Raw genomic sequence first — 16,312 nt, 5'->3', positions numbered from 1 at the left:
GTGAGTGGGACCCATCCTGCCCGTGAGCCACATCCCCCAAAACTCCTTATTCCCCTGCCTTTGCTTAGGAAGTTCTCTACCCATTTACTCTTAGTTGCCCACCAGCAATTTCATCTCCAGGAACCTCTTCCATCCACTGACCTCCTCTCTCTGACAGCCAGGTTACTAATTCACTACAGGCACCCCCTCTTCATTCTCTCCTTTCCTCTGCCTGCACTGTCTCCACTCCTGGGGATCTACAATGGAGGGCCACTGACCGACTTCATGGGGCCCAGGAGCCCCTGAAATTGTAGGACTAAGGAGACTGCTGTGCGTGTTCACATATATTGTTGCAGCGAGAGTCTGACATCTGTCTCATCCTCTGGAATCTGAAGAACACTGGAATAGGGAGATAGGCAGGGTGCACTTTCTACCCCACATTTCTTAATCTGGGGCCTGTGGCTGCCTTAAAGGGTTCACAGACCTTCACCACCTCTTAGCCCATTTGTATGTACATTTTTCTAGGGAGCAAAGCAATTCCCCCAGCTTTCATCAGATTAGCAAAAGGGCTGTGTGAACTCCAAACGCCAAAGGATCCTTGGCCTAGCTGGGAGCTCACCTGGTCTCCCCTGTGACCCTAGGTCCGCAAGGAGCCCCCTGCACACTCTTGTTTACTTCATCCACCCTCACCCCCAGCTTGGGTGTGGCTCTCCCCTGGTGAATCAGGAGGGCTGGCCGGGCAGGTTGAGGGAGGGCGGGACAGAGCAGAGGCCGGTGTGAAACCGGAGAGCCTCACGTGGGGCTGGGAGCGGAGTCCATCAGCTTGCCAGCTTGCCAGCTGAAGCCTCTCATTGCTCTGGGGCCCCTGGCTGGAGTCTGCTCTGAGCCCCCCTCACCCCACATGCCTTCCTTGGGGACGTGTTCACACATGTGGCCCTAGGAGAGACAGACCTGCCTTAACCTGCCTGTGCCTGTGCGCAGGGGCTGACACTCCTGGGCCCCATTGCTTTTTTCTCTCTGCCTGCCCTCTCACTTCCTTGGCATCTCAGAACAGCTGGGCTGGAAGTGGGTGAATAATAATAACAACTAGCACTCACTCATGTTTAGCCCTGTGCTAAGTGTTGTGCTTTTATTGACTCACTCACTCCTCACAGCAGCGGTACTTTTTTTTTTTTTTTTTATCTGAGACAGTCTCCCTATGTTGCCCAGGCTGGAGTGCAGTGGTGCGATCCCGGCTCACTGCAGCCTTTGCTTCCCAGGTTCAAGTGATTCTCCTGCCTCAGCCTCCTGAGTAGCTGAGACACCAGGCACCTGCCATCACTCCTGGCTCATTTCTGTATTTTGAGTAGAGACGGGGTTTCATCATGTTGGCCAGGCTGGCCTCAAAACTCCTGACCTCAAGTTATCCACCTGCCCCGGCCTCCCGAAGTGCTGGAATTACTGGCATGAGCCACTGCACCTGGCTGAGGTAGCTACTATTGTTATCACCTTTTACGGATAAGGAAACTGAGGCACAGAGAGGTCAAGTCACTTGTCCAAGGATATACACCTTGGAAAATGCAGATTGGATTCTAATCCTTACTGTACACCAGGCACTGTTTTAAGTTTTTTCTTCTTCGTCCTTTTGTTTTTTTTTTTTTTTGGTCTTTTTTGTTGTTAAACTTGTTTTCTGTCATTTTTTATCTCAAAATAGCATCTGTCTTAATTAAGGGCTTTGTATGTGTTAACTTTGAAACCTTATGACAGCAGTGAGATTGTCTCCATTCAACAGATGGGGCCCAGGCTCAGTGGCCCAAACCTGTAATCCCAGGACTTTGGGAGGCCGACGCAGGGGGATCACCTAAGGTCAAGAGTTCAAGACCAGCCTGGCCAACATGGTAAACCCTGTCTCTACTAAAATACAAGAATTAGCCAGGTGTGTGATGGTGGGCACCTGTAATCCCAGCTACTCGGAGGCTGAGGCAGGATAATCGCTTGAATGTGGGAGGCGGAGGTTGCAGTAGCCGAGATTGTACCACTGCCCTCCAACCTGGGTGACAGAGCAAGACTCGGTCTCAAAAAAAACAGATGGGGAAGCTGAGGCATAGAGAGGTGAGATTCTTTTTGCTTAGGGTTGGCCACATCAAATCAGAGCCAGGATTCTAACTCGGTTCTGACTGAGTTTCAAACCCGTCATTTAAACTCTGCAATGTGTGGCTCTGTTCCTAACTTGTCTCCCTCCCAGGCCTCCCTATCTTCAGTTTTTTTTCTCATCCTTCCAGAATCTGCCTCTATGGCCCAGCTCTGTCTGCTCAGGTGCCCTCTCTGAGAGCAGTCAGGGGCTCAGTGCTGTGTTCAGAACCTCCGGTCTCTAGGCGCCTTCCCAGAATCGGCTTCCTTCCCTTCTCCTGACCCCCTCTGCTGTAACTAGGCCTGAGTACACGCTGTTCCTTGAACACCCTGCTGTCATCCTGCCTCCATGCATTGCTCAAGCCGTTCCCACTGCCCAGCATACCCTTGCTTCCTTCTCCCTTAATTTTGAAATCCCATCTGACCGTAAAGGCTCAGCTTCCTTTCTCTCTTTCCTCCTTCCTTCCTTCTCACCATGCTGTCCTTCTTTTTTTTTTTTTAATTGTGTTCCTTTTCTTTTTCTTTATTTTGCTAGGGACGGGGTCTCGCTATCTTGCCCAGGCTGGCCTTGAACTCCTGGGCTCAAGCGATCCTCCTGCCTTGGCCTCCCAAAGCGCTAGAATTACAGGTGTGCTATCTTGTTCTTCTACTCAGACAAAAATCACTCCCTAAGCCCCTACTATGTGTTTTGTCCTATGTTAACTTTGTTGGGGAAACAGCAGTGGCCAAGACACTCATGGAGCTCCCAGGCCCATGAGAGACAGACCTATCAGCAGACAGTCACAGTTCAGAGTGGTCAGGAGGATGTGTGAGCCCAGAGGAGGTCACTGGCCAGACATAGGGTATCAGAGAGGGCTTCCTGGAGGAAGGGGCATATAAGCTGAGGTCATCGTGAAAAAAGTATGAGAAAGCCCAGATAAGCCATCAGATCTAACTCTTTTTGTTTTTTTGTGGGGGTGGTGGTGAGGGACCAGAGTTTCGCTCTGTTGCCCAGTCTGGAGTGCAGTGGTGAGATCTTGGCTCACTGCAGCCTCGGCCTTCTATATTCAAGTGATTCTCCTGCCTCAGCCTCCCAAGTAGCTGGGACTACAAGCGCACGCCACCACACCTGGCTAATTTTTGTATTTTTTTTTTTTTTTTTGAGGCGGAGTCTCGCTCTGTCGCCCAGGCTGGAGTGCAGTGGCGCAATTTCGGCTCACTGCAAGCTCCGCCTCCCGGGTTCACGCCATTCTCCTGCCTCAGCCTCCCAAGTAGCTGGGACTACAGGCGCCCGCCACCTCGCCCGGCTAGTTTTTTGTATTTTTAGTAGAGACGGGGTTTCACCATGTTAGCCAGGATGGTCTCGATCTCCTGACCTCGTGATCCGCCCGTCTCGGCCTCCCAAAGTGCTGGGATTACAGGCTTGAGCCACCGCGCCCGGCCTAATTTTTGTATTTTTAGTAGAGACAAGGTTTCACTATGTTGGCCAGGCTGGTTCTGAGCTCCTGACCTGAGGTGATCCGCTCACTTCAGCCTCCCAAAGTGCTGGGATTACAAGCATGAGCCACTGTGCCTGGCCCAGAGCTAGCATAAAACAGAGAGAGAAGATATTAAATTTATGACTAAGGGGCCAGGTTCACTGCAGCCTTTGCTTCCTGGGTTCAAGTGATTCTCCTGCCTCAGCTTCCTGAGTAGCTGAGACACCAGGTGCCCGCCACCACGCCTGGCTCATTTCTGTATTTTGAGTAGATTATAGGCTCATGCCTATAATCCCAGCACTTGGGGAGGCTGAGGCGGGAAGATTGCTTGAGCCCAGAAATTTGAGACCACCCTGGGCAACATAGTGAGATCTCGTCTCTACTAAAAGGAAAAAAGAATTAGCCAGGTGTGGTATATGCCTGTTTTCCAGCTAGTCGGGAGGCTAAAGCAGGAGGATCACTTGAGCCTGGGAGGCAGAGGTTGCCGTGAGCCACGATCACACCTCTGCACTCCAGCCTGGGCAACAGAGTGAGATCCTGTCTCAAAAAAAAAAAAAAAAAAAAAAAAAAATTACGATTAAAAAAAAAAATCTCAGGCCGGGCGCGGTGGCTCAAGCCTGTAATCCCAGCACTTTGGGAGGCCGAGACGGGCGGATCACGAGGTCAGGAGATTGAGACCATCCTGGCTAACGGTGAAACCCCGTCTCTACTAAAAATACAAAAAAAACTAGCCACTAGCTGGGCGAGGTGGCGGGCGCCTGTAGTCCCAGCTACTCCGGAGGCTGAGGCAGGAGAATGGCGTAAACCCGGGAGGCGGAGCTTGCAGTGAGCTGAGATCCGGCCACTGCACTCTAGCCCGGGCAACAGAGCAAGACTCCGTCTCAAAAAAAAAAAAAAAAAAAAAAATCTTGACTAACATCCTTCAGTCCAAGCATCAAAGAATGTTTCTGGAGCATCTTTTGTGTGCCAGGCCATGTGCTGGGGACATAATCATAACCATGACAACCTCAGTCTCTGCCCTCATGAGCTTGTAGTGCAGCAAGAGTATAGGGGATAAGCTCCAAGGCACTGGGATCCAACCAGAGCTAGAACCCCAGCGCTGTGTGGGGTGATGCTAGGTAAGTGGCTTCACCTCTCAGACCCTCTGTTTCCTCCTCTGTAACACTGAGACCATAATCTCCCTGGGGTTGTGTTTTTAGAAATTAAGTAGGTTGTGGCACACTAAGTCTTTGTCATTGTGCCTGGAATGTTCCAGGTACTTAGTAAACAGGAACCTTTATTAATCATCTTTTCCCGAGGGCTGGCAGCTGGATTGGGGAGGGACTAGCCCTTCCTGAACCCTGAAGTCCAACACCCTGACTCCCTCTTAAGCTTCCCACTGTCCCAGAGATGTCTGCGAGGTGGCTGGGCTCTGAGGGGGCTGGAGAGATGAGCACGCCCCTGATCCTGGGGTAGGAGGGGGATGAGCCATACAACTTCCTTCTCTGGAGGTGACCTACTCTCCCAGTACTTGGTAAGGGACTTGACGTGCTTGTGGGGCGCAGAAGGTATTCCTGTGTGTGTATGTATTCATGAATCAGACACTACCCCGTCTCAAAAAGCTCATAGTGGCCGGGCGCGGTGGCTCACGCTTGTAATCCCAGCACTTTGGGAGGCTGAGGCGGGCGGATCACAAGGTCAGGAGATCGAGACCATCCTGGCAAACATGGTGAAACCCCGTCTCTACTAAAAATACAAAAAAAAAATTAGCCAGTGTGGTGGCGGGCATCTGTAGTCCCAGCTTCTCAGGAGGCTGAGGCAGGAGAATGGCGTGAACCCGGGAGGTGGCAGAGCTTGCAGTGAGCGGAGATCACGCCACTGCACTCCAGCCTGGGCGACAGAGCGAGACTCCGTCTCAAAAAAAAAAAAAAAAGCTCATAATTTAGTCAGCATAATACAACAAAATCCCTGTTTTCTGTTTGCTTCTCTAGTTTTCTTTCTTTCTTATTTTTTTGAGTCAGGGTCTCGCTCTGTCACCCAGGTTGGAGTGCAGTGGCACAATCACTGCTCACTGCAGCCTTGCCCTCCTGGGCTCAAGTGATCCTCCCGCCTCAGCCTCCCAAGTAGTTGGGACTACAGGTGCACGCCACCACGCCTTAATTTTTAAATATTTTGCAGAGACGGGGTCTTACTATGTTGCCCAGGCTGGCCTCAATCTCCTGGGCTCAGTGATCCTCCCACCTTGGTTTCCCAGTGTTGAGATTTACAGGCGTAAGTCACCGTACCCACTGCTTCTGTGGTTTCTTTTGTTCTCTGTCTCTTTCTTTCTCTACTTCTATTCATCTTTTTCTTTTTACCATTACTTAGTATCTCTCTCTTTTAGTCTTCCTATATTTGTTTTTCTTTGTTTGTTTGTTTCTTTGTTTTTGAGACAGTCTTGCTCTGTTGCCCAGGCTGGAGTGCAGTGGTGTGTTCTTGGCTCACCACAACCTCCGCCTCCCAGGTTCAAACGACTCTCATGCCTCAGCCTCCCGAGTAGCTGGGACTACAGGTATGTACCACCACACCCGGCGAATTTTTGTGTTTTTAGTAGAGATGGGGTTTCACCATGTTGGCCAGGCAGGTCTCAAACTCCTGACCTCAGGTGATCTGCCCGCCTCAGCCTCCCAAAGTGCTGGGATTACAGGCATGAGCCACCACACCAGGCCTATTTCTTTCTCTTTTAGCTATTCTATACCTGTTTCTGCATTAGTCAGGGTAGGTCAGGATTTTCTGCAGTAACAAACAGCCCCCAAATCTTAGTGACTTAGAACAGCAAAGGATTATTTTGGTTTATATTACACATTGGTCACAGGTCAGTGGTGGGTCAGGGGCTCTGCTTCGTGCTGTCTTCACTCAGGAGCCCAGGCTGAGGGAGCTTCCATTTCTCTTCTTACTCCCTCCCCCACAGGGGAACAAACGGGGAGAGTCATAAACTGGTTCTTAAGGCTCCTACCCAAAAATGACACTTCTGCTCACAGTTCATTGACCAAAGCAAGGCCAGGTGTGGTGGCTCACACCTATAATCCCTGCACTTTGGAGACCAAGATAGGAGGATTTCATGAGGCCATGAGATCAAGACCAGCCTGGGCAACATAGCAAGATGTCGTAAAATAGATGGGCCTGGTGGTACATGCCTGTAGTTCTGGCTACTCAGGAGGCTGGGATGGGAGGATCGCTTGAGTCCAGGAGTTGGAGGTTACAGTGAGCTGTGATGGCGCCATTGTACTGCAGTCTGGGTGACAGAGTGACACCCAGTCTCTAAAAATGAAAACAAAACAAAACAAAAAAACACAACAATCCCCAGTTCAGGAGGGCAGGGGAGTCCCTGGACTGGTAGCTGGAGCTATGTGGTAAACGTCTCTCATGACTGCCACAGTCTCTGTCGCTGTCCATGTCTCTCTGTCTGTCATCTGTGTCTGTTTCTGTCTCTCTCTGTGGTCCATCTCCATCCATCAACTCCTGCATCTATCGTTTTCCCCAGAAGATCTGACCTGGTTTAGGGACAGAGATGGGGCTTTCAAGATTTGGGACTGGGCCTGACATAATGGCTCACACCTGTAACCCCAGGTGTGGGGTTTGGGAGACTGAGGCAGGTGGATTGCTTGAGGTCAGGAGTTTGAGAGTAGCTTGGGCAACATGGTGAATCCCTGTCTCTACTAAAAGTACAAAAATTAGCCAGGTGTAGTGGCATGCACCTGTAGTCCCAGCTACTCGGGAGGGTGAGGCAGGAGGATCCCTTGAGCCTGGGAGGCAGAGGTTGCAGTTAGCCAAGATCGCATCACTGTACTCCAGACTAGGTGACAGAGCGAGACCCTGTCTCAATTGAAAAAAAAAAAAAAGATTTGGGACTGTGTATGTGCGGTGGAAGATATAGGGGTTGGTCGTTATCACAACAAAACCTAGTCTATTCTTACTCATAAGATCCTTACTCATAAGAGAAAGACAGAGAGACATAGTGATAAAGAAAGTGATGACAGAGAGGGAGAAATGGACAAAGAATTTTCCCTATTTTGCTGAGGGCTTTGGGCGATCTTGTGATTGCTAAACTAAGTGGGGTTCACTTACCCCAACAAGCCTGGGAACAGTGATCCCAGGAAGCCTCCAGCCCTGGAAAGACTGCAGGTCCCCCTTCGTTCCTGCTCATGGCAGCACCCCTAGCCCCTGCCTTCCCTGGCCTTGGCCCTGACCCCACCCTGCTCTGCCCCCTACAGAGCAAACCCTGGAAGAAGCTGAAGACAGTTCTGAAGTATTCGCCCTTCGTGGTCTCCTTCCGAAAACACTACCCTTGGGTCCAGCTTTCCGGACATGCTGGTGAGTGGGGTGGTGGTGGACGGGGCTGGGCAGAGTCTCCTGGGCCAGGGAAAGGGATGTTCTCTGTAGTTTAGTTCCCCTACTAAACTTTGTATGTCAGGGCAGAGGGCTATTCCCTGTTATTCTGGTGGAGAGAGGGAGTTTCAACTGTGCGGACAGATGGGCCTGGGCTCAAACCCTAGTTTTGCTCTGTATTCATGGGTGACTTTGGGTAAGTTACTTTGCTTTACTGGGCCTCAGCTGCCCCATCTGTTAATGTGGAGATGATGTTACGTCCCTTGTAGGGTTAACTGAAGAGTTAAAATCAAAATGTATATAAAGATTGAGGCCAGGCACGGTGGCTTACGTCTGTAATCCCAGCACTTTGGCAGGCCAAGACAGGAGGATCGCTTGAGCCCAGGAGTTCAAGACCAACCTGGGCAATGTAGTGAGACCCCGTTTCAATTAAAAAAAAAAAGACTGGCTGGGTGCGGTGGCTCACGCCTGTAATCCCAGCACTTTGGGAGGCTGAGGCGGGTAGATCACGAGGTCAGGAGATTGAGACCATCTTGGCTAACACAGTGAAACCCCATCTCTACTAAAAATACAAAAAATTAGCCGGGCGTGGTGGCGGGTGCCTATAGTCCCAGCTACTCGGGAGGCTGAGGCAGGAGAATGGCATGAACCCAGGAGGCGGAGCTTGCAGTGAGTGGAGATAGCGCCACTGCACTCTAGCCTGGGCGACAGAGTGAGGCTCTGTCTCAAAAAATAAAAAATAAATAAAATAAAATAAATAAAAAACAAAACCCTAAAACCCCAAAACTTAGTGATGGTTAAAAAAAAAAAAACTTAGTAGAAGAAAACAACCATTTTATTAACCTCACAAGTTTTGGGTCAGCAATTCAGACAGGATGGCAGGGATGGCTTTTCAGTGCTCCACAATATCTGGGAACTCAGCTACGGACACCTGGAGGCTACAAGCTGAAAACTTTTGGAGGTTCATTCACTTACATGCCTGGTGATTGATGCTGGCTATTGGCTGGGGTCTCAGATGAGGCTGCCACCTGGAAAGCCTATACGTGGCTTCGCCATGTAGCTACTTGAGCTTCCTCGCAGTATGGTGGCCTCAGAGTACTCAGATTTCTAACAAGACAGCTCAGGACTGCCTTGAAGGTAAGTGTGTCTGCCAACAGAAGTCATACAGTAGCACTGCTGCCATAAACCCTCCCATATTTAATGGGAGAGCAATATATTTTTTATTTATTCATTTAATTTTGAGATAGGATCTGACTGTTGCCCAGGCTGGAGTGCAGTGGTGCAATCATAGCTCATTGTAGCTTTGAACTCCTTGCCTCAAAGGATCCTCCCACTTCAGCCTCCCAGAGTGTTGGGATTATAGGCATGAGCCACTGCACCCAGTTTGGGAGAGCAATTAAGAGTATACTCCTGGCCGGGCGCGGTGGCTCAAGCCTGTAATCCCAGCACTTTGGGAGGCCGAGACGGGCGGATCACGAGGTCAGGAGATCGAGACCATCCTGGCTAATACGGTGAAACCCCGTCTCTACTACAAAATACAAAAAACTAGCCGGGCGACGAGGCGGGCGCCTGTAGTCCCAGCTACTCGGGAGGCTGAGACAGGAGAATGGCGTGAACCCGGGAGGCGGAGCTTGCAGTGAGCTGAGAGCCGGTCACTGCACTCCAGCCTGGGCGGCAGAGCAAGACTCCGTCTCAAAAAAAAAAAAAAAAAAAAGAGTATACTCCTTGATGGGAAAATTCTAGAAGAGCAGGATCAGGGGTGGGTCTGAGACCCACTGAGATCAGGAGATACTGTTACAGCCAACTTTGGAAAATGTAATCCAGGCTGGACATAATCACAGCACTTTGGGAGGCTGAGATGGGAGGATCATTTGAGGCCAGGAATTTGAGACCAGCCTGGGCAACATAGCAACACTCCCCGCACCCAACATTACAATTAAAAAAAAAAAAAAAATAGCTGGGTGTGCTGGGAGTGCACATCTGTACTCCCAGCTACTCTGGAGATTGAGGTGGGAGGATCACCTGAGTCTAGGAGCTTGAGGCTTCAGTGAGCTATGATTGCACCACTGCATTTCAGCCTGGGTGACAGAGTAAGATCCTCTCAAATAAAAAAAGAAAAAGAAAATATCTGAAAATACAGCTTGCCACAAGAAGAAGTTAGAATTATTATAATCTATACTCTCTGTATGGTCCAGGAAATGCTTGATCTATAAATTAACTTAAATAGGCCCTGGTTGTTAGCACCTTGGGACTCCAGGCAGTAGCAAAAGCAAATCCACTCTGGAGAGTGATGCTCTGGACTTAGATCTCACAGGATTCCCACAGATGATCACATGTGTACAATCAAAAATTACAAAACACATGAGGACATCCTGTGCTGGGAACAGGAATTGGTTTAAGCAACAGAGAACAAAAATTGACCCTTTCCTTACCGGCCCCTGGCCAAGACTTTTAAGAGTTGCAGGCCGGGCACAGTGGCTCACGCCTGTAATCCCAGCACTTTGGGAGGCCGAGGCGGGTGGATCACCTGAGGTCAGGAGTTCAAGACCAGTCTGACCAGCAAGGTGAAACCCCATCTCTGCTAAAAATACAAAAATTAGGTGGGCTTGGTGGTGTGCGCCTGTAATCCCAGCTACTTGGGGGACTGAGGCCAGAGAATTGCTTGAACCCGGGAGATAGAGGTTGCAGTGAGCTGAGATCGCACCACTGCACTCCAGCCTGGGCAACAGAGTGGGACTCCATTTCAATAAAATAAAATAAAATCGGCTGGGCGCGGTGGCTCACGCCTGTAATCCCAGCACTTTGGGAGGCCGAGGAGGGTTGATCACGAGGTCAGGAGATCAAGACCATCCTGGCTAACGTGGTGAAACCCCGTCTCTACTAAAAATACAAAAAAAAATTAGCCGGGTGTGGTGGCGGGCGCCTGTAGTCTTAGCTACTTGGGAGGCTGAGGCAGGAGAATGTAGTAAACCCGGAAGGCGGAGCTTGCAGTGAGGCAAGATCACACCACTGCACTGCAGCCTGGGCAACAGAGCAAGACTCCATCTCAAAAATAAAATAAAATCTTAAAATCATTAAAAAAAAAAACAGTTTCAGGGAGAAAGAGCATTGCAGGAGGGTCAGGCAAGATAATGGTGACCAGAATCTGACCTGAACAGGGAGCTAGGGGGAGGTTCTCTTCCTGATCCAGTTTCTGATCCTCTCATTTATTCTACCATCTTTAGGGAACTTCCAGGCAGGAGAGGATGGTCGGATTCTGAAACGTTTCTGTCAGTGTGAGCAGCGCAGCCTGGAGCAGCTGATGAAAGACCCACTGCGACCTTTCGTGCCTGCCTACTATGGCATGGTGCTGCAGGATGGCCAGACCTTCAACCAGATGGAAGACCTCCTGGCTGACTTCGAGGGCCCCTCCATTATGGACTGCAAGATGGGCAGCAGGTGGGGCTGGGTCAGCCCTGAGGCAGGGGTGGAGGGCAGGGGGTGGGCATTATTGAAAATATTGGCCAGGCGTGGTGGCTCATACCTTTAATCCTAGCGCTTTCGGAGGCTAAGGCGGGTGGATCACATGAGGTCCGGAGTTCCAAACCAGCCTAGCCAACATGGTGAAACCCTGTCTCTCTACTAAAAATACAAAAAAATTAGCCGGGTGTGGTGGCGCATGCCTGTAATGCCAGCTACTCAGGAGGCTGAGGTGGGAGAATTGCTTGAACCTGGGAGGTGAAGGTTGCAGTGAGCTGAGATCGAGCCATTGCACTCCAGCCTGGGCAACAAGAGTGAAACTCTGTCTCAAAAAAAAAAAAAGAAAGAAAGAAAACAGCGCCAAGTTCATTTTCAAAGTGGTTGTACCAGTGTACCTTCCCACCACCATGTATGAGTGTTACAGTCATCCCAGATTCTCACCGGTGCTTGGTACTGTCTGTTTTATTAACTTAAACCATTCCAATGGGTTTGGAATAGGATCCCTTCTTTTTTTTCTCTTTGAGACAGAGTCTTACTCTGTCGCCCAGGCTGAAGTGCAGTGACATGATCTCACTGCAATCTCCACCTCCCAGGTTCAAGTGATTCTCCCGTGTAAACCCCCCAAGTAGCTGGGATTCCAGGCACCCGCCACCACACCTGGCTAATTTTTGTATTATTAGTAGAGATGGAGTTTGACCATGCTGGCCAGGCTGGTCTGGAGTTCCTGATCTGAGATGATCCAGCCACCTCGGCCTCCCAGAGTGCTGGGATTATAGGCATGAGCCATTGAGTCTGGTCTGCAAGAAGTGAACTCTAATTGCTTTCTCAAGCTGGGCTTAGTGGCTCTCACCTATAATCCCAACACTCTGGGAGGCTATATATATATTTATATATATATATATACACACACACACACACACACACAGATACACACACGCACAGATACACACACAGTCTTCAAATCTCCCATTTCACTCTTTTAGTAGTCTTTTGATAAACATATTTTGATAAACAAAATAGTATTTATATTATTATTATTTTTTGAGACAGAGTCTCGCTCTGTTGCCCCAGCTGAAGTGCAGTAGCATGCTTATAGCTCGCTGTAGCCTTGAACTCCTGGGCTCAGGCGGTCCTCTTACCTTAGCCTCCAGAGTAGCTGGGACTATAGGTATGTCCCACCAGGTTTGGCTATATTTTATTTTTTATAGAGACATAGTCTCCCTGTACTGCCCAGGCTGGTCTTGAACTCTTGAGCTCAAGTGATCCTCCTTCTTCTGCCCCCTGAGTGGCTGGGACTATAGGTGCATACTGTCACACCTACCTAATTTTCAATTTTTTGTAGAGACAGGCTGTTTAGAAAAGCTCTGAAACCCTGCTTTTCCGTTCTCACACCACTGCCACAACAATGACAGCACAGAAGACTTCTGTGACCAAATGTGTCGGTTTTTTAACCCCACTCACCAAGCAACAGACACCAGCTGGATGTCCTCCAATTAAATTCCAACTCCATCTACCTGGAAATAGTGTTAGATTCCACAGGTTGGGGACTTAGTCCCCAAGACTGCCCCCCAGCTATAGACACCAGTCATAAGTCCAGGCCTTCAGAACTTCTGACTGATTGGCTCTAAGTCAGAGTTCCCATGTCCTCCTCTTTGGGTTCAAATAATTTGCTGGAGTGGCTCAAAGAACTCAGGGGAACACTTACTTACCTTTACTGGTTTAATATAATGCAGGGGTCCCCAACCCCTGGGCCGCGGCCCAGTCCCTGTCCATGACCTCTTAGGAACAGGGCCCCACCGCCCCATTGTAGGAGGCCAGTGAGCATTACCGCCTGAACTCCACCTCCTGTCAGACCAATTGCCATTCTCTGGAGGGCTAACCCTGTTGTGAACTGTGCCTGCCAGGGATCTAGATTGTATGCTCCTATGAGAATCTAACTGATGCTCGGTGAGCTGAGGTAGAACAGTTTCATCCAGAAACCATCCCCCTCACAGTCTATGGGAAAAATTGTCTTCTACAAAACCAGTTCCTGGTGCCAAAAAGGTTGAGTGCTGCTACAAAGGATACTGCAAAAGATGAAGAGATGTGTAGAGCAAGGTATGGGGAAAGGGGTGTGGAGGTTTTTTTTTTTTTTTTGAGACGGAGTCTCTCTCTATTGCCCAGGCTGGAGTGCAGTGGCACAAGCTCCGCTCACTGCAAGCTCCGCCTCCTGGGTTCCCGCCATTCTCCTGCCTCAGCCTCCCGAGTAGCTAGGACTACAGGTGCCCGCCACCATTTTTTTGTGTTTTTAGTAGAGATGGGGTTTCACCTTGTAGCCAGGATGGTATTGACTTCCTGACCTCGTGATCCACCCGCCTTGGCCTCCCAAAGTGCTGGGATTACAGGCGTGAGCCACCACGCCCGGCCCAATCCTTGGGTTTTTTTTTTTTTTTTTTTTTTTTTGAGGCGGAGTCTCGCTCTGTTGCCCGGACTGGAGTGCAGTGGCCGGATCTCAGCTCACTGCAGGCTCCGCCTCCCAGGTTTACGCCATTCTCCTGCCTCAGCCTCCCGAGTAGCTGGGACTACAGGCGCCCGCCATCTCGCCCGGCTAGTTTTTGTATTTTTAGTAGAGACGGGGTTTCACCGTGTTAGCCAGGATGGTCTCGATCTCCTGACCTCGTGATCCGCCCGTCTCGGCCTCCCAAAGTGCTGGGATTACAGGCTTGAGCCACCGCGCCCGGCCAATCCTTGGGTTTTTATGGAGGCTTTATGACACTAGCATTCCTTCCCCCAGGGTATAGGGTGGGATCCTCTCTGGGGAGGGTCCTGAGACCCACAGTCAGGAAGATGGGGAGAGATTAGAGTCCTGCCTTGGGGCAGATGAAAGGAGGGCAGGAATAGGGCAGAGAGATTCTGGGTTTCTTGGGGCCAGCTCCTGAGATCTAACACACCCAAAATTATAACAAAAGACTGTTGCCGGGCGCAGTGGCTCATGCCTGTAATCCCAGCACCTTGGGAGGTCAAGGCAGACAGATCACTTGAGGCCAGGAATTAAAGACAAACCTGGACAACATGGTGAAACCCTGACTCTACTAAAGAATACAAAAATTTGCCAGGTGTGGTGGTACACTCTTATAATCCCAGCTACTTGGGGAGGCTGAGGTGGGAGGATCACTTGAACCCGGGAGGTGGAAGTAGCAGTGAGCCAAGTTCACACCACTGTACTCCAGCCTGGGTGACAGAGCAAGACTCTGTCTCAAAAAAAAAAAAAAAAAAAGGCGGGCGCGGTGGCTCAAGCCTGTAATCCCAGCACTTTGGGAGGCCGAGACGGGCGGATCACGAGGTCAGGAGATCGAGACCATCCTGGCTAACACGATGAAACCCCGTCTCTACCAAAAAAAAATACAAAAAACTAGCCGGCGAGGTGGCGGGCTCCTGTAGTCCCAGCTACTCGGGAGGCTGAGGCAGGAGAATGGCATAAACCCGGGAGGCGGAGCTTGCAGTGAGCTGAGATCCGGCCACTGCACTCCAGCCTGGGCGACAGAGCGAGACTCCGTCTCAAAAAAAAAAAAAAAAAAAAAATGCTGGGCGCAGAGGCTCACACTTACATGGGAGACTGAGGCAGGTGGATCATGAGGTCAGGAGTTCGAGACCAGCCTGGCCAACATTGTCAAATCCCATCTCTACTAAAAATAAAATTATCTGGGTGTGGTGGCGGGCACCTGTAGTCCAAGCTACTCGGGAGGCTGAAGCAGGGGAATCACTTGAACCTGGGAGGTGGAGGTTGCAGTGAGCCGAGATCATTGCCATTGCACTCTAGCTGGGCGTCAAAAAAAAAAAAAAAAAAAGATTGTAACAAGGGCTATGGGAGTTACAAGCCAGGAACCATGGACGGAAACCAATATACATTGTAACTAACACCACACAGGGTCTAGCTATGTTGCCCAGGCTGATCTTGACTTTCTAGGCTCAAATGAACCTCCTGCCTTGGCCTCCCAAAGTGTTGGGATTATAGATGTGAACCACTGCACCTGGCCCTACCTTTAATTTAGTCCAGTTTGTTGGTTTTTTTCATTGTGTTTAAGAAATCTTTTCCTATTCCAAGATCATGCAAATATTATGTTTTCTTCTACAAGCTTTATTGTTTTAGCTATCACATTTAGACCTACGTTCCAGCTAGAATTAATATTTCTGTGTGTGGGAGGTAGGGATCAGGTTCACTTTTTTCCATATGGATATCCTGTTGACCCAGCACTGTTTATTGAAAAGACTTCCCTTTCCCCACTGAATTGCAGTGCCTTGTCATAAACTGCACAACTCTATGTGTGTGTCTCTGTGGACTCTGTTGTATTCCGTGCATTGATTTGCCCATTCTTGTGTCTCACTGTGGCTTTATGTCTTATTATCGGGAAGGGTAAGACCTCCAATTTGTTCTACATAATTTCCTTTGTCACATCCTCTGTGTGCTCAGGACCTACCTGGAAGAGGAGCTAGTGAAGGCACGGGAACGTCCCCGTCCCCGGAAGGACATGTATGAGAAGATGGTGGCTGTGGACCCTGGGGCCCCTACCCCTGAGGAGCATGCCCAGGGTGCAGTCACCAAGCCCCGCTACATGCAGTGGAGGGAAACCATGAGCTCCACCTCCACCCTGGGCTTCCGGATCGAGGGCATCAAGGTGAGGACCAGGAACCGCCTGTCCTGTTCTGGGAAGGCCTATAGCCAGGTCCCAGGCAGGGCTTCTTGAGCAAAGCTGGGAGAGAGTGCAGGAGATGGTGGAGGATGAAAGGCAGCCTCTTTCTTACCCCTACACGCATCAGAGCCCATGTTCTGTTTATCCATCTGCCTGAGCATCTCCTGAGTCCATCTTTTCTTCCTCTTCTTCTCCGTGGTCATGTCCTAGTCCAGCCCCATCTTCTCCTGCCTTGATCTCCCTGGGCGTCCCAGCCCTGGTCCCCTGCAGCACAAGAACTGGAGGCATCCC

General features: G+C 50.1%; 1 protein-coding gene across 2 annotated transcripts in view; it reads left to right on the top strand.

Moving 5' to 3' along the window:
• ITPKC (inositol-trisphosphate 3-kinase C) overlaps positions 1-16,312 on the top strand; it is a 28,029-nt gene that overhangs the window by 1,300 nt on the left and 10,417 nt on the right. For both annotated transcript variants that reach the window (XM_033224915.1, XM_033224914.1), the window contains exons 2-4: positions 7,778-7,877; positions 11,117-11,330; positions 15,802-16,006. In XM_033224915.1, the coding sequence (XP_033080806.1) occupies positions 7,778-7,877; positions 11,117-11,330; positions 15,802-16,006 (519 nt within the window). The remainder of the gene's footprint in view (positions 1-7,777; positions 7,878-11,116; positions 11,331-15,801; positions 16,007-16,312) is intronic.

The sequence above is a fragment of the Trachypithecus francoisi genome, unplaced genomic scaffold (assembly GCF_009764315.1).
Source record: "Trachypithecus francoisi isolate TF-2019V2 unplaced genomic scaffold, Tfra_2.0 Lachesis_group12, whole genome shotgun sequence".
Taxonomy (NCBI): Eukaryota; Metazoa; Chordata; class Mammalia; order Primates; family Cercopithecidae; genus Trachypithecus; species Trachypithecus francoisi.
The sequence above is the reverse complement of the archived record's forward strand: the minus strand, read 5'-3'. Positions and strand labels throughout refer to the sequence as shown.